The sequence below is a fragment of the Eptatretus burgeri genome, chromosome 7 (assembly GCF_056783735.1).
Source record: "Eptatretus burgeri isolate ZD-2024b chromosome 7, Ebu_testis_v1, whole genome shotgun sequence".
Lineage (NCBI taxonomy): Eukaryota > Metazoa > Chordata > Myxini > Myxiniformes > Myxinidae > Eptatretus > Eptatretus burgeri.
This window is the reverse complement of record NC_140967.1, coordinates 26840245-26859363: the sequence shown is the minus strand read 5'-3', so window position 1 is coordinate 26859363 and position 19119 is coordinate 26840245. Positions and strand designations below refer to the sequence as shown.

At 43.7% G+C, this 19119-nt stretch overlaps 1 protein-coding gene and 1 long non-coding RNA gene across 2 annotated transcripts in view; one reads left to right on the top strand and one right to left on the bottom strand.

The window, feature by feature from the left end:
• The window catches only part of LOC147022869 (neutral amino acid transporter A-like), a 43956-nt gene extending 39393 nt beyond the window's left edge, over positions 1-4563 (bottom strand). The window contains exon 1 of the mRNA XM_085887768.1: positions 3907-4563. Within this exon, the coding sequence (XP_085743894.1) occupies positions 3907-4406 (500 nt within the window). The 5' untranslated portion in view covers positions 4407-4563. The remainder of the gene's footprint in view (positions 1-3906) is intronic.
• A 94-nt stretch (positions 4564-4657) lies between these two features.
• The window catches only part of LOC147022868 (uncharacterized), a 40048-nt gene continuing 25586 nt past the window's right edge, over positions 4658-19119 (top strand). The window contains exon 1 of the long non-coding RNA XR_015059946.1: positions 4658-7431. This is a non-coding gene — a long non-coding RNA (uncharacterized LOC147022868). The remainder of the gene's footprint in view (positions 7432-19119) is intronic.

Genomic DNA, 19119 nt, shown 5'->3' with positions numbered 1-19119 from the left:
ATGCCCTGTTTATGTCCTACCTCATGCGTATTTATGCTCTGTTTATGTCTTACCTCATGCGTATTCATGTCTTACCTCATGCGTATTTATGCTCTGTTTATGTCTTACCTCATGCGTATTTATGCTCTGTTTATGTCTTTCCTCATGCGTATTTATGCTCTGTTTATGTCTTACCTCAAGCGTATTTATGCTCTGTTTATGTCTTACCTCATGCGTATTTATGTCTTACCTCATGCGTATTTATGCTCTGTTTATGTCTTACCTCATGTGTATTTATGCCCTGTTTATGTCTTACCTCATGCGTATTCATGTCTTACCTCATGCGTATTTATGCTCTGTTTATGTCTTACCTCATGCGTATTTATGCCCTGTTTATGTCTTACCTCATGCGTATTTATGCCCTGTTTATGTCTTACCTCATGCGTATTTATGCTCTGTTTATGTCTTACCTCATGTGTATTTATGCCCTGTTTATGTCTTACCTCATGCGTATTCATGTCTTACCTCATGCGTATTTATGCTCTGTTAATGTCTTACCTCATGCGTATTTATGCTCTGTTTATGTCTTTCCTCATGCGTATTTATGCTCTGTTTATGTCTTACCTCAAGCGTATTTATGCTCTGTTTATGTCTTACCTCATGCGTATTTATGCCCTGTTTATGTCTTACCTCATGCGTATTTATGTCTTACCTCATGCGTATTTATGCTCTGTTTATGTCTTACCTCATGTGTATTTATGCCCTGTTTATGTCTTACCTCATGCGTATTTATGCCCTGTTTATGTCTTACCTCATGCGTATTTATGCTCTGTTTATGTCTTACCTCATGCGTATTTATGCCCTGTTTATGTCTTACCTCATGCGTATTTATGCCCTGTTTATGTCTTACCTCATGCGTATTTATGCCCTGTTTATGTCTTACCTCATGCGTATTTATGCCCTGTTTATGTCTTACCTCATGCGTATTTATGCCCTGTTTATGTCTTACCTCATGCGTATTTATGCCCTGTTTATGTCTTACCTCATGCGTATTTATGCCCTGTTTATGTCTTACCTCATGCGTATTTATGCTCTGTTTATGTCTTACCTCATGCGTATTTATGCCCTGTTTATGTCTTACCTCATGCGTATTCATGTCTTACCTCATGCGTATTTATGCTCTGTTTATGTCTTACCTCATGCGTATTTATGCCCTGTTTATGTCTTACCTCATGCGTATTTATGTCTTACCTCATGCGTATTTATGCTCTGTTTATGTCTTACCTCATGCGTATTTATGCCCTGTTTATGTCTTACCTCATGCGTATTCATGTCTTACCTCATGCGTATTTATGCTCTGTTTATGTCTTACCTCATGCGTATTTATGCCCTGTTTATGTCTTACCTCATGCGTATTTATGCCCTGTTTATGTCTTACCTCATGCGTATTCATGTCTTACCTCATGCGTATTTATGCCCTGTTTATGTCTTACCTCATGCGTATTTATGCCCTGTTTATGTCTTACCTCATGCGTATTTATGCCCTGTTTATGTCTTACCTCATGCGTATTTATGCCCTGTTTATGTCTTACCTCATGCGTATTTATGCCCTGTTTATGTCTTACCTCATGCGTATTTATGCCCTGTTTATGTCTTACCTCATGCGTATTCATGTCTTACCTCATGCGTATTTATGTTCTGTTTATGTCTTACCTCATGCGTATTCATGCCTTACCTCATGCGTATTTATGCTCTCTTTATGTCTTACCTCATGCGTATTCATGTCTTTCCTCATGCGTATTTATGCTCTGTTTATGTCTTACCTCATGCATATTTATGCTCTGTTTATGTCTTACCTCATGCGTATTTATGCCCTGTTTATGTCTTACCTCATGCGTATTTATGCTCTGTTTATGTCTTACCTCATGCGTATTCATGTCTTACCTCATGCGTATTTATGCTCTGTTTATGTCTTACCTCATGCATATTTATGCTCTGTTTATGTCTTTCCTCATGCGTATTTATGCTCTGTTTATGTCTTACCTCAAGCGTATTTATGCTCTGTTTATGTCTTACCTCATGCGTATTTATGCCCTGTTTATGTCTTACCTCATGCGTATTTATGTCTTACCTCATGCGTATTTATGCTCTGTTTATGTCTTACCTCATGTGTATTTATGCCCTGTTTATGTCTTACCTCATGCGTATTCATGTCTTACCTCAAGCGTATTTATGCTCTGTTTATGTCTTACCTCATGCGTATTCATGTCTTACCTCATGCGTATTTATGCTCTGTTTATGTCTTTCCTCATGCGTATTTATGCTCTGTTTATGTCTTACCTCATGCATATTTATGCTCTGTTCATGTCTTACCTCATGCGTATTTATGCCCTGTTTATGTCTTACCTCATGCGTATTTATGCTGTTTATGTCTTACCTCATGCGTATTCATGTCTTACCTCATGCGTATTTATGCTCTGTTTATGTCTTACCTCATGCGTATTTATGCTCTGTTTATGTCTTACCTCATGCGTATTTATGCTCTGTTTATGTCTTACCTCATGCGTATTTATGCCCTGTTTATGTCTTACCTCATGCGTATTTATGCTCTGTTTATGTCTTACCTCATACGTATTCATGTCTTACCTCATGCGTATTTATGCCCTGTTTATGTCTTACCTCATGCGTATTCATGTCTTACCTCATGCGTATTTATGCTCTGTTTATGTCTTACCTCATGCGTATTCATGTCTTACCTCATGCGTATTTATGCTCTGTTTATGTCTTACCTCATACGTATTCATGTCTTACCTCATGCGTATTTATGCCCTGTTTATGTCTTACCTCATGCGTATTCATGTCTTACCTCATGCGTATTTATGCCCTGTTTATGTCTTACCTCATGCGTATTTATGCTCTGTCCATGTCTTACCTCATGCGTATTCATGTCTTGCCTCATGCGTATTTATGCTCCGCCCATGTGTTGCATCAACTCCTCTAGGAGGGGCGCAGGGGTTGTGGCTCTTCCCTGTCTGGCGGAACTGTAGCTGTATGTGGAGAAAGCATGGTTTTTACCTTCGCACTTGGAGAGTTCTAAAATAAATAAGAAGTGATTTAAACCTCAAAGTGTTGGCAAGCTGCCTGGAGCATTCGTTCTTCAAAGAATCGGGACACATAGGCCGTTCCTGGCTCACCAAAACAGGGCATAAAGCCAATCGAAGTAAGGGGCTAAGGGAAGGTTAGACAAAGATAAAGGAAGAATTACAAAAAAGACAGAAAAAATAACAAGAAAACATGTAATACACAGGGAATAGCAGAAGTCAGGTAAAATGCGATGTAACCTCAAAGATGTAAGAAGTAAGACTTGATATTTCTCTGAAAGCTGGGTAGATCAGAGGATAATGGGAAGCACGTTACAGGTAGTGAAGTCCAAAGTGAGACAGCATGAGGGATAAAACTATCTGCATAGCCTTTCGTTCTGCCCTTTGGATCAGCTGCCACACAAACGACCAACTGATCTGCAGCTTGAAGCAAATCTCGCTGCAATGAGTCAGTTTGAGATGTATTCTGCAGAAGTCCATACATTGTGTCCCCTGCATCAATCAAAGTGTTGTTACATATTCAGTGGAAGATCATTAATATACATGACAGAAATCATCAGACACAATACGCTACCCTGCACTACTACTTTCAACTTTGATTCTGCTCCACGTAAGACCACACACTGCATCCGGTGTAAGGAGGAAAAACTTCCATTCAAGTGTACCACGGATTATTTAAATATATTATTTATTTAAGAATACACACTTTTAATCAAATATATTCTTACTTTTCTTTGGAATATCTATCCCCCCCCCTCCCTTTCAGCATACGTAATATACAGATCAACATGGACCCAAAGGATGAGCACGAAGTCGAGGTTCTCACCGCGCGAGGTCCAGGAACGAGTCTGTCACCTCCTTCGGCTGTATCACTTGATCATCAAACAGGTTGTTCTCCGCTCCGCCGAGTCCCGGCTTTATAGCGAACGCGAGCACCATTCCGATGGACGAGCCAATGAGGGTCGTACCCAGGAAGTACCCGATGGCCACGACACCCAAACGGCCGAGAGCACGCGTGTCCAGGCTCGCCGCGCCGCACACCAGGCTGCACACCACCAACGGGATGATCACCATCTTGAGCATGCGGATGAGGAGCTCTCCCGGGAAGGAGAAGTACAACTTGGAGGTGAGCGAGAGATCCGTGGTGGAGCGAACGGACACCCCGAGAATGACCCCCAAGATCACGCCGCCAACGGTCAGTATGACCAGCAGGTTCTTGGTCACGAAGCGTTTCACGGCCGCAGCTCTCGTTACCGGTTCCTCCATTGGTTTGAGGTGGGCTGCCGGGTCACCCTTGAAGTCCCCGTTTGCTACCTTTTCTGTCATATTAAAAAGGTAACGTGACGTGCACTGCCACAAACACTGCCACAAATTTTGGGGCTTCTTTGGATATCTATTTGACAATTTTATATTTACTGCTATTTATATTGCTGAGGCGAATGAGACGAATCCCGTCACCTTCTCGCCCATTTATCCCAACTCACCAAAGTCTTGTCCCCGCCCACGGAAATATTGTCCCCACCCACGGAAAGGCTGTCCCCGCCCACGGAAAGGCTGTCCCCGCCCACGGAAAGGCTGTCCCCGCCCACGGAAAGGCTGTCCCCGCCCACGGAAAGGCTGTCCCCGCCCACGGAAAGGCTGTCCCCACCCACGGAAAGGCTGTCCCCACCCACGGAAAGGCTGTCCCCACCTGCTGTGAAGGTTCTGATGCAATAGCAGAGAGAGATTTCGTTTGGGACAAACTCTCAAATGTCACGTTTGTACAAACGCCTCTTGCCCTGTCTGTCGTAGTCTGTACCTCTGGTCGTCCATATTTGAGCCCCATACTGTAAAGTACTGTCAATGTTTTTCGAGAGACTTTAACTCTTCATTTTGGGGCTTCTTTGGATATCTATTTGACAAGTGTTTGTCCAGATTGCTAATAATTTATGAATTTTCAAAGGGCATTTTTTATCCCGCCCCCCCCAGAGGGAGGTGGGGCTTCTTTGGATATCTATTTGACAAGTGTTTGTCCAGATTGCTAATAATTTATGAATTTTCAAAGGGCATTTTTTTATCCCGCCCCCCCCCCCCCAGAGGGAGGGAGCGGGATATTGTAATTGTCTGGTTTGTTTGTCTGTCTGTCTGTTAGCAACTTTACGGCAAAACGGCTTTAGCAAACACTATCAAATTTAATCCACAGGTGGGCAATGAACCTTGGACGACCCCATTAACTTTTGGGTCCAATTGGATCAAAGGTCAAGATCAAGGTCACGAAAAGATCAAAATCGTTTTTCGCTCATAACTTCGTCAAAAATGATCTGATTTACTTCAAACTAAGCTTATAGTGAACCTTATTCTATTTGTCACTTGTAATCCTACCCATTCCTATAGTGAAAAATGCATATTTGTGAAGATCGGTCAGGTCCGAAGTTTTGGGGGTCATGGTCATCGGTCAAAATTACAAATTTTCCATTAAAACTAAAACATGGTTACGAAAATACAACTTTACGGGAAAACGGCCGGCTCAAACACTGTCAAATTGTATCCACAGGTGGGTAATGAACCTCAGACGACCCCATTAACTTTTGGGTCCAATTAGGTCAAAGGTCAAGGTCAGGTCACGAAAAGGTGAAAATCGTTTTTCGCTCATAACTTCGTCAATAAATGGGCGGGATTTGTTGTGCCTGGCACCACTTCTTTCATTCTGTATTTGCATATCTCGGGAGTGAAGCAAGATGTTATTAATTGTCCTGGTGACGCACCACCCCCACCCTAGCCCACCTACCTCCTCCCCACTGCCCCCATCCCATCTGTCAACATTAGTTGGTGGAGGTTAAAGATTTCACGGTATCCTTCGCAAGGAGTCGGCGAGCTATCGCCAGCACTCTTGCCAAATTCATGTCCTTACCTAACTAAAGTAGGCGGTACAGGCATGGTCCCCACTGCAATGATGCTACTCGCAGCCATGTGCTACTTACCAAAGAAGAAGTTCCTTCTTGTCCTTTCAAAAGCAGTGCCATGCCATGGTTAAGGATGCCGGGTCGCATAATTTGCTGGGTTTGGTTGTGCCACTGATGCAGTGCCCCATTTGTTTGCTCATGAAAGAAGAGGAGTTCAAGGAGGAGTAAGGTAGTATACTGACAGTGGGACAAACAAAGTGAATGAATGAAAACAGGAGACGGAGGAAAGGAAGAAATATTGAAATGAGCAAGCAAGCAGAATGGTTTGGTTAGGAAAGGTTAATGGGGGGTAATAAAAACAATGGGCCAGAATTGGGGATGACAAGTGATGGCAGGATACTTGCTTGAAGCCCTTGAGGTAAGAGTGAGAGAGTACTGCCTCTGGAAGGTGGTTCCATAAATGGGAGTAGTGAAGAATAAAAGATTTGAACATAACAAGCCGGGAGGTGACGATGGTTCACGAGCGGTATTTGACAATGTGGATCGTTTCAGAAGTCAAGGATGAGACAATGTGATAATTTTTGACCAAGTTATAAAAAATGATCAACATGATGTGGTACGGGTGACAGGTTATTAGCTGCAAAATGTTGAAAACCCAATTTCGTTCAACAACATTCAAAATTTGACCTTGGCATAACCTTTAAAGGTCACAAAACAAGGTTGTGGACATTAAAATAAGGAAATAGGATACGTGCTATAGCTTATTGGAGATAGTTCATCGAAGAAGGTCAAAAACCCGGTTCGATTCCCACAACTTTGAAAATTTGACCTTTGTGACCTTTAAAGGTCAAAGGTCAAGCATTATGACCTTTGGTGCAAAACTTCCTCTTGAACATTCCAGGAACAATATAACATCATATAGGCTATATGACATTTCGCACTCCTCGGATTATCCATACTTTGATGAAATCAGTGTAAAAACAAACTTGAAGGGGGCGCCACGGGCAAGGCGTTCGAGATAGAGCAAAATGGTTTCAAGACTTAAGGTGGGGAATGACCTCAAGATTATGTGTAATTATCAAGATTGTCATCCCAGCTCTCAAAGTTTGGGCAGTCGTCTGATTTTTATGTCAAAATTCGCAATTTTCTAAGTTTTTGACCTTGCGACCTTGACCTTGGGACGAAAATGAAAAATCGGACAACGACAAGTTTTAGATAATTCGTTTTGCGATTCAAATACCGAAGAACCCATTGCATTCAGTCAATTCCCTCGGAGAAGATAGATTTTTAATCCGACTACCCCCTAAAAATGGCTATTTTGGGGGCGTGGCTCCACCCACAATGGGCGTAGCCATGCCCTCATCCAGGAAAACAACCAGACATTGATATCGAACACGTAACCAAGTTTCATCAAGATCAGATCGAAGTCTTCGGAGTTATGCTCTGGACAGACACACACAGACAAGCCGGTAGGTCTATTTCGCAACTTTAATTTAGCAACTACTACATGGGTAGTCGACTACCCAATAGAACCTGACGCGATGGGCCCGTTCGATGGGGAATGACCTGAGGATTAAGCAAAATAAAATTCATGATTTTAGCTTCAAGGGTTAATGCTGCAGATTGTTTTTTCGTTAAAACCCCCCACATTGAGGTTTTTCGGCCGTTGATGGGCAACGGAGGGGTCCATAGCCACGGTTCTTTCTCACACATAACTAGGACATACCATGAACCTACCATACCAGTTTCATGTATATCTGACTCATAGTCTCTGAGATATAATGAACTTCGTTTTTTTATTGTTTTTGACCAGGGTTCATTCAAAGTCTATCTTCTCCAACAGTTTTCATAGGATCTGGCTGCAAATTTTTGACAATATGGCTGAATGTACTGCCTGCCCACACTCTCTCGTATGAACCTACCAACCAAGTTTCATCGAAATCACCATTGTATTAACTGAAATCGCCATTTTAAATACTGATAATAAAGGTAGAACAAATGTAAAAATATATATTAAAAAAAAAAAATATATATATATATATATTTCGACTAGATTGACTATCCAACAGACAAACATATCGAAGGAAGTACTGATAACAAGCCGGTAGGTGACATGGCTGCTCGCTCTCGATGGAAAGCTGGCCGACGTGACTAGCCGATATTCATGTTCATGCTATCAATCAATTTCATTCTTTGACAATCGAATGGCCACGGCGCGAGGATCAGAGTACAAATTAGTGAAAGTTAGAGTATGCATGTATCGGAGATTTTCGTAATTTGTATGTACGGTCCACAATAAGTGTACGATGTACGATAAAGTATCTTAGCTGTTGCTAAGCAACAGAGGTGTGCATAGCAACCATTCATTTTTGTGTATATGCTCGCCACATTGTTCACATTTCACCCAAGTTTCATCAAAATCAGACTCTTTCTCTAAGAGACATTCACAATTAACCGTTTCTGAAATGTTCGACATGTACTCGCCCAAAACCTATCTCCTCCTACAAATATTTTTTGTTAGGGCTGCACATTGGCATGAAGGGAGCTAGATAGATTGCGCACAGAACGCTAAGCTTCGATTTTTCGATGTATGTATTTTTGATTTTTTTCGATTTTTTGACCACTTTAAAGGTCCGTTGCTATGCCGTTGCTGGGGCCCGGGGTCCTATATTCGAAAGCACATGATTCCCAGAAATATTGGTCCTACCTACTAAATTTCATTGGAATCAGTTGAGTGGTTTAGCCCCTAGGCTTGACCAAATTTTCGCGGACAGACAGACAGATGGAAATGTCAAGAATAAGGGTGCTCCAAGAGCAGCCAATACTCCAGCAAGCAGCTAATAAGGGAAGAACAAATCTCAAAAAAAAAATTTTGAATTTTATTTTTTTCGACAAGATTGACTACCCAACATAACGAATATAGTGGTCACTCTGGCTGGCGCTCGTGAACCAAAAGGGCGCGTGATGAGATGTCTCACTGTATTGCAAAGCCTCAGTCTCACTACATAGTTTTTCTCAATCTTAGCTGCTTCCCTACTATCTGTCACTGCCCATTTCTTCAAAACCTATCTTCTCCCGCAAAATTGACCGAATCAAACTGAATTTTTTATATGTTGTACATATGGCCAATGCGCACAATTTCTCAAACGGGTATTTCGATTAAAAAAAAAAAGAGAAAAAAATATGAAAAACAAAACAAATATTACAAGTGGGCGTGGCTCCACCCACAATGGGCGTGGAATGCCCATCGCCAGGAAGACAAAACTAGGCATTGATATCAACATCATATTCAAGTTTCATCCAAATTGGATCACATCCCACAAAGTTGTGCTCTGGACAGACAGACAGACATACATAACGAATATAGTGGTCACTCTGGCTGGCACTCATGAACCAATAGACAGCCTGGATTTTGGGAGTGAAATGAGGAGAGTGTTATTGGAAGGATGCATGCACCCTGGAGTGTCCATATATATATATATATATATATATATATATATATATATATATATATATATATATATATATATATATATATACATATATATATATATACATATATATACATATCTATATATATTGTGACGGCTGTGGAAATTCGCATTACACCATAAGGACCCTCAGGTGAGATATCTCCATAGGTACATGTGTAGTTAGCCCAAAACCCGTTGTATAGAGGGAATTTATGTGATCCATCCGGGCTGCGACGCTTTGAGTTAGCCATTTTTCTGTTCTATCTTTTATTTCAAACAAACAGCATCTCAACAACTACGCCATCCCCACCACAGCGCCAACCACACAACAACGCCACACCACCACCTTCGCCTTTACCTTCACAACCTCATCCCACATCATCGCTTCTACGGCCATTCCCGCGCCGCCTGTGAACACTGAACGTCGGGCTGTCTCGGGCCCGTTCGGCGATTGGTGCCGAACGCACCGAGCCGCGAGCGCGAATGGCGGCCTTTCCGAGGGGAAAATTCAGATCAGAAACGTTTCACGCCCACTTCCCCTCCGTCCAATGGGCGAACGCGAGGCGGCTTGGCCCCGCCTCCAAGCGCGCATAGGTGAAGTCCGTTTATGCAAATATGCGGATCCAGGGAGGTTCACGCCCCTTTTTGCCCGACCAATGGCTGAACAGAGGGTGGCGTGGCCCCGCCTCCAATCGCGTTTTGATCCGCACATTTGCATATCGGCTTCTCCTGCCGGCTATAAAGGCGCGAGAATTACCAGGTCGAGAGGAGTTGCTTTTGGAGACAAGGAGCGTTGCGTTGGTGGAGTCGAGTCGAGTGCGCGCGGTGGAGCTGCAGGCAAGGGAGCTCGGGTCCGAGACAAGGAGGACGGCGGTCGGCGACGAGGTTGCGGTGTGGGGGATCGCTCGTCTCGTCGCGGGACCCAAGCCAGCCAGCCACTCCCCTCCCCCAGGGCATCAACAATTCCCCCTTTCCCCCGCGCTGAGACAGTGCAAAAAAGGGGGCCCCGTTCCCACCCCACTCCAAACGTCGTGCCAACGAAACCCGCCAAGGAGCACGGAGTCGGGGCACAGCCACGCGGCCAAGTCCGCCAACGAGTCACGAGGACGCGGGTTGGACCCCCCCCCCCCAGTCTCGCGGACCTGGCCGCTCCTCCAGGTCACGTGCACATATTGGCCTCCAGGCCTGTCTGCCCCCTTGTCTATGAGGGTGGCTTCTTTCCTTTGCTTGAGTAAATGTGTGTTGGCGCCATCTGTAAAATATAACTGTATAAGTGTTGCCGTGTGTGCGCGTAGTCGGTAGTAGATCTGCGTCATTGTTTCTTTTGTTTTAACTGCTATATGTGCATTTTGACTGTTTGGCTGTAAATGTGTGTTTTCCGTGTGTCGCGTAATAAATGTGCATTGTGTGAACTGTTTTCCCGTTTCGCTTCGTCTTTTCTTTATTGACCCTCCATCCTGCTTCACATAAAGGGTTCGTAGTGGGCTTAATACGCCCGGTAATTAATCTGAACCGTCCAGGTCGGCGATAACACCGCTCGGTTATCCCGATAGCACGGAACGGGCCGCCCAAGCGGCCTGTGTCTGGAGTCGACCTGCGGCGAGGTGCGATCGCCCGGTCGACCATTCGCGCAGGTACTAAGGTAGATCGAATTTGGCGAGCGACCCTATCCTGCACGGGTGGACAATTGGCACGATCGTGGTGAGGTTAAACCCCCACCCGTGACTAACTCCCGGCGTTGGTCCGAGAGGGTCACGACAGAATTGTCCGTTCCGGTGGGCGAGGTGGCCGCCATTCGAGTCGAGCAGCCGATCGCACGCCAGCGGGTGCGAATTCGCAACAACAACAACAACAACAACAACAACAAAAAAATATATATATATATATACATACAGTAGACTAGGTGTAAGGTGGCAGCGTGTAACTCGTCACTTCGCCTAAGTCGGCAGCATCAAAAAGTCCCGAATTTATCTCATGTTAAATCCCTTTGAATAAAGGGTCATCCCTCTGTAAGTCGTCATCTCTAAGTCGTCACTTCGTCTAAGTCGTCACATGTTGTCCATTCCCACGTAATGGAAACTCAAGTAAATTACCACTCCTAACTCGTCACACGGAACTGCTGCCTCATGAGAAGCACGATTTCATGGAATCGTGATGCTCGCTCCTTGGTGTACACCGCCAGTGATAGGCTATTTATAACTGCGTACACACGTTGATCGCACTGCAGGCAGGACAATGGCGACTAAGCGTAAGCTTACAACTAAAACCTACCAAGAAAAATACGACATTATCCAGTTTTGTGAGGCAAATCCACTGATGAAGAAAACAGACATAGCTGAGAAGTTGGACATCAAACGGCAGACATTGAACGATATCTTGAAGAATAAGGGCAAGATATTTGGACAAGTGGAGAAGATCGTGAGGCTGGTGGGAAGTGTGAAATGTGTGTCCTTTGAAGATGTCGATGACGTGCTCATCATCTGGTTTCGGCAAATGTCGGCTCAGCCAAATATTCGGTTTCGGCCGATTCGGCCAAATATTCGGCCGATACTGTCTTTCGGTGGAGGATTGCCCAGCCAACATCATGGAATACAATGACCGGTTTGAATCCTTTCTCATGCACCAGATGCCCAAGAGTTTGAGGCATTCAAACATAACGGATTACTTCGCGAAGCAGTAAAGGATCGATCGAGCTTAGTGTTGAAGTCCGATCATGGTTTTATCTTGGCTTGTTTTGTACATTACCGCACTCACTTACACATAGGCATTGAGTGGTAATCATCACCACGATGACCGTGTGTCATGTAATTTGTCACTATACCATCACCGATGGTATACGAGTTGTCTTACAGAGTTGTTCATTATCTTTACTTTTGATAAACTGATTCATGAATTCCATCTTTGCTTGATCACTTTCCAACTCACCAACTCACCCCCACCTATGCCCCAAGGATTGTGTTTTCCTTTTGGTACAATAGCCGGCTCTCACACATATGTGTCCAGGCCACGTGTGACTTCATCCTTCACCCCACAGTCATCATGAATGTTCGCATACGCGTAAGTCATCATATTTCTAAGTCGTCACTTTTTTCTCAGTCCCGATGGTGACGACTTACGCCTAGTCTACTGTATGTATATATATGTATATATTTATATATATATATATATATATATATATATATATATATATATATATATATATATATATATATATATATAAATATAAAAACCCACCCACATTTCTCACCTTTGAATGGATGGACTAGCCAATCAGCTGTCACAAAATCGACTACACCCAAGTGGCAAGGATTGCTAATCCTGGATTATATATTGACTGCTTTTGACGTTTGCACGTGACAATGCTTGAGGGCCTCATTGGTGTGCATTGCTGTCTCTGCTATCGCTGATGATTCACCAATTAGTGATGAAACCGGTCCAGTAGCTGAGGGGAGTGTATAGCATTGTAGAGTCCCTTTATAGAGAGAGTAGCGACAACTAACGATTTGATGCCATTTTGAGTCCATTCAGTGCGGTGCATGTGCGGAGCCGCCGTATGGCGTTAGTGCATTGAACCGTGTATTCCATTATTTTCTCTATGTATGAGAGATGGGAATGGTCTTTTGCATGTTGATAATGAACAAATTATGTGAGGATGACAAAATAGAAGAGTTATGACAACTAAGAACCATATGATAAAGAAGAAATTCACAGAGCTGGTTGTGATTTAACAGTCACAGACATTTAGAACCATGACAAAGAAGGAATGAACTAGACAAGTACACGTGCTGCTTATTTCAGCCTCATTTTAATTTCAGGGAGGCGAGAGCGAGACTCGAACTCTCACCTCCCTGCTTATACATGTACATGTACAATACAATGTTAAGAGTTATATTTGTATTTCTGCAGTTGTTTGACGTTGTTTATCGTGTGTGGGTATCTACAGTATTTGTGTTTGTTTAATTATCATATTTAAATTATTAATCTGAACTTTGCTGCATGTTGCCGATCATAAATTAATCCCACCAAAAATAGATTTTTTGCCCACCCCACCCCACCCGGGCCCCCTCATTCTCACACACACACACACACACACACACACACACACACACACACACACACACACACACACACACACACACACACACACACACACACACACACACACACAATAAATTGAAAGTCACACACACACAAACACAAGTTAATGTCCTCACACATTCAAATCAACAGAGACAAATACATACATTCAATGCATGCCCCCCCCTCATGCCCCCCCCCCCGAAAGTAAAAGCCAGTCCCGACCATTCTACACTCAGAAGTTAGATGGGTTCCCTTCTATGCTTCTATGGGGTGTCGACCTGTTTAGTATCCTGAGATCTGGCAGTCTACACCCACACCAATTGATTTTAAATCTTTGGTATAACCTACTCTTAAAAGCTAGGGTTAAGGTTTCGGGTGAGGTTTAGGGTTAGGGTTAGGGTCAGAATTAGGGTTGGGGTTAGATTTAGGTTTAGGGTCAGGTTTAGGGTAAGGGTCAGAATTAGGGTTAGTGTTGACCCTAACCCTGCCTTTGAAGAGTGGGCCATGTTAGCCCGTGGGCCGAGTTAGCCCGGATCCGTTCTCCGTTCATTCATCTTTGTTTTGACTTTGAGTCTGAGTCTGACTTTGGAGACATGATCTAGACCCTATATTAATTGATCTCGCTCAAAGACTCTAACTCAAACTTAATTTTAATTAAAGATGCCTTCCCCATAAAGTGCTAATTAATCCACGAGCAATGGATAACAAGCCTGGAAAGCCAAAGCAAAGGCCAGTCTCACTCGCAGCACACAAATATACGCATTTGTGACAATTACCACCATCACACTGACCTGGCAGAGAACTGACCAAGAAGTTGCTTTCCATCCAACACGACTGACTCTGTTCTCCCAGATTTTCTGTCTTTTAGCATCTGATGGAAATCTATGCATCTTGAATCCCTTCTCCCTTCTATTTGTGCACCCAAACGTGCAACAACCTCTCATTTTTTTGGTAAAATCGATGTAAAACACGAATGAGAACGCTGCATACAGTGGGAACATTAAAACGCTGACCGATATGCGTCCGATCCTGTCCGCGATGGACTCAAAATGGCTCCACGCAATCACGTGACTAGATTTTTCCGGACCCTCTATGTCACTACTCTCTCTATAAAGGGACTCTATAGCATTGGGATTGTTGTGTGTGTACTATGTGTGAGCGTCTTTTTAGTTGTTGAGGAACTCTGGGTAGGGTTCGAAACAGCGTTTCACACTTACCTTGCGCAAGTCTTCTTGGGCTACTTTATGCAGCTAATTTGGCTGGAGGAGCATCGGACAGGTCAATCATATATATATATATATATATATATATATATATATATATATATATATATATATATATATATATATATATATATATATATATATATATATATATATATATATATATATATATATATATATATATATATATATATATATATATATATATAGATAGTAGCCCGAAAGTTACTTTACCCCTCATAAATTTCTCGCACTTCCCTCCGTCCCTTCCCCTCTGCCCTCGCCCGCTATGGTATGCGGAAACACTGACTCAGAAGAATGATGCAGCACATACAGATACAATGACAAATTAATTATTGTAAGTACTGTACAATAAAACCTGTATATTAAAAGAGTTCAAGAACAATGCTTCACTGGGAAGGGGTAAAGTGACTTTCAGGCCACTCTGTATATATTGTTGAGGGCCGGGGACCGGTGGTGAGAACGACCGCAAGGTGGGGGAAGTTACGTTGTCTCCCACCAGACTCCCGGAATTGACGGCCGTCACTCCAGATAATTCCGTGAGGCGGCGGGTCGCTTAACCGACCGTGGACGCCAATACCTCCACCACGTAGCGAAGGGTCTTTTTGTCTTGAACCAATTTCCTCGTTAACCACAGTGTCGTCTCCCGGGGAACCACGCCCTCGGTAAGTCTTGCCCGAACCAGATCACTCGACCAACTACCTTTCTAGTTTGGATGCAGCCGAGTCGACCCGCCAAGAACGTACCGGCAAGAATGAACAGATTATCAGGGATAAAGACCCGGCAAAAATCTTAGATCCGAACCATGCTGGACCAATGGAGGAAAAGACAAAAACGAACTGGGAACATTTCTACAATAATATATTTACAACTAGTGCGGGCCCATAGGTGCGTACCCGTATGTGCGTGCACGTACATGTGTGGCCGTACCTGCAAAAAAAAAAAAAAAAAACTTTCAAACCGCGTGCCAGAAACAACAACCACACAGGCCGTTCCTTCGTCGTGCGTGCCCGTACGTGCGTAAAACAACAACCACACAGGCCGTTTCCATACCCACCTTGAGAGTGATCTGATGTGGAGGCACATACTCAAGTCCCCAGTGTCAATTGTGACGTCATATCAAACGAAGAAGAAGAATTGACGTCAATGGTGCAAAAAAAAAAACAAAGAAGAAGAATTGTGACGTCAATCGTGACGTTATAGCACCGTGTCCTGTCATTGGTTGGCAAATAAATGGCCGTAACTTGGGAACCACTTGTCCGATTAATATCAAACCTTGAGACGGCACATTCTCAGGTCCCCAGCAATATTCCTGGCAAGTTTCAATTAGATCGGACCAGTGGTTGGCGAGAAACAGTGGTCGCAGACACACACACAGACACACACACAGACACACAGAGATTGCTGGAATTGTAGACTAGTACATGCCCGTAAAAATAAAAATAAAAATAATTAAAAAAAATAAATAAGTATTCAAACCGCGAGCAACAAACAACAACCACACAGGCCGTTTCTTCGCTCTTACGTGCCCGTACGTGCGTGGCCCGGAAGTTCGCATATTATTCGCAGTTACGATTATTCGCAATTTAGTTTTAATACCCAATTATTCAATTAGCGCCGACGTATTTTACCTTTTCGCAATGTCGTGGCAAGGAAAAACAAAAAGAGAAGAGAAGAGAGAGAAAAAAATTTACTTCCTGGTTCGGAGCATACCAGCACTCTGATGTTACCGAAATTTATGCACCGTCTAATATGAAAACGATCATAACTTGGGGCATTGTGTTTATCTATAAATGCGCATAAGAAATCGAGAAATTATTGGAATGCACGAAGTCATCACTATCCGGAAGTCTGTACGTTGTAACCTGTAATGGCGAACGCGACTGAGCTTCCCTTCCCCATCGGCCACGCCCATGCAACAACGCGTCTTGTCATTGGTTTGGTAAATAAATGGCCATAACTTGGGAAGCACTTGTCCGATTAATATCAAACCTTGAAAAGGCACATCCTCAGGTCCCCAGCAATATACCTGGCAAGTTTCAATTAGATCGGACCAGTGGTTATCGAGAAACAGCGGTCACAGACACACACACACACACACACACACACACACACACACACACACACACACACACACACACACACACACACACACACACACACACACACACACACACACACACACACTGCTGGAATTATAGACTCGTGCATGCCCGTATGTGTGGGCCCATCGGTGCAGGCCCGTAGGTGTGTGCCCGTAGGTGCATAAAACAACAATCACACAGGCCGTTTCCATCCCCACCTTGAGAGTGATCCTATGTGGCGGCACATACTCAGGTCCAAAGTGTAAATTGTGACGTCATATCAAACGAAGAAGAAGAATGGTGACGTCAATCGTGCAAAAAAAAGAAAGAAAAAAAAGAAAATGAATTGTGACGTCAATTGTGATGTTTTAGCACAGTGTCCTGTCATTGGTTGGCAAATAAATAGCCGTAACTTGGGAACCGCTTGTCCGATTAATCAGGCCCGTAGCCAGGACTCAGTATAAATGGGGGCATATGAACTGGATTGGGGGGGGGGGCACAATTATTATATTTAATATTTTTGATAACCCAGTATACTATTGTATTCATGCAGCATTGACACATCTATACTGAGGTTGCCGTCGCATACTAACCAAATTGATCTCAGCTAGATTTAATATGTTCCGATGTTTTTGGCCTAAAATTATTCGAATGCAGGAGAGCCGCAACAAACTGGCACATTCACAATGCAGATATTCAATGATTAGACAATTGGCACCAATTCAGGTGCACTTATACAAGGTGTTGTGAAGAATTGGCATTAGAAAATTAATATACCAGAGATACAATGACTAAACGGGGGAGGTTGGCACCAGAATCAGGGCACTTTCAATGTAGGCTTTCAACTTTCAACTATACAGTAGGCTATGACCTGCGATCATCACGTTAAACTATCAACAGCAAATACGACCAGCCTCAAGATACCACAAGGTCCGCATTTAAAGCAGTCAATTACACAGAGGTAAGGTTATGCACAAAGCACTAGATATGGGATATGCGAAGTACCAAACAAAACATTTAACTTAAACATCAGAAATACAAAGCAGCCGACCACGGCGGGTGCTGACCACAACCACACTGCAACCACAACCACACACGCATCACCAGCAGTCACACACATAATCTGAACTCCTCGTATAGTTTTTATACCGCTGTACTCACTGTCAGAAGAGCTGCAGGCGACGTGTCTCGGTGTGGAATCTTCTGAGGACCTTCTCCTTCCATTCATTCAGGTATTTACGTGTGAGGTCTCTCTCGAAGACCAGCTGTACCAGTTGTGCCTTGCGTGCATGGCGCATGGACCGTCGATGGTCAGTGAAGACATTCCTCAATGTTGAGAATGAGTTTTCACACATGGCAGTGGACGCACCAAGTGTTAGTCCAAGTCTCATAGCAGTCACTCCACTTGGCATGGCTTCCAGCGTTTTGTGGTATGTTGAGAGGAGTTTTTGTGTTGTCCATCTCTTGTTTGGCTGCTTTTCTGTCTGTGAGCGAATAAACTGCTTTGCAACCACACACTCTGTTTCACTGATGGTTGACTTTGTTAATGTCATGATGTGCTGGAGCAAGTGGGGATCCAAAAACGTGCCATTTTCAGGATTCGAGGCAGCGAGTGAACGGGCGAGTTGTGTGTTGCGCTCATTGAAGCGCTGAGCGATCTCTCAAAGCACAATGTCAATTGCGCTGTAAAAACCCTCTGCAGTTCCGTCTTGTCATTGTCGTTGTTTTGTCCTGTCGTCTCCAAAACTACAAACGGTTCCAAGTTCTTATGCATTGTGCGTCTCCGTTTTGGTGGTGCAGGTGTAGAAGTGCGAGCATCGTTGGCCTTGTTCCACAGATCAGTGAACTCATCCTCAGAGCGGAGTTTCTTCACGCACTCTGTAGCACTCGCCACCAGTTCCAACCCCGTTAGCAAGTCCATGTCCTCTGCCTGCAAGTGTCTGTTAGGGCCATCTAACAACATCAGCAGTTTTTGTACAAAGATAGCAATGAACATGAAGGCAGGCCCAGAGACTTCCCCCAAAAGCCCAATAGCCTCCATCCTCATCTCTGCACCGTAGGCGCGCTCTGCATCAATCTCCGACAGTGAGGATGTGATATTCTTAAAAGATCCTATGATCACAGACACGGTGGCTAAATGTCCCGTCCATCTTTGATCAAGAAGTCGTTTTAATCGCTCACCTTTATACGGTGCAGCAACAGTGGGCTTTCTGAAGAATTTGTACAGGCAACAACAAACGTCGAGGAAATCAGTGACAGCTTTCTCTGCTGCCAGT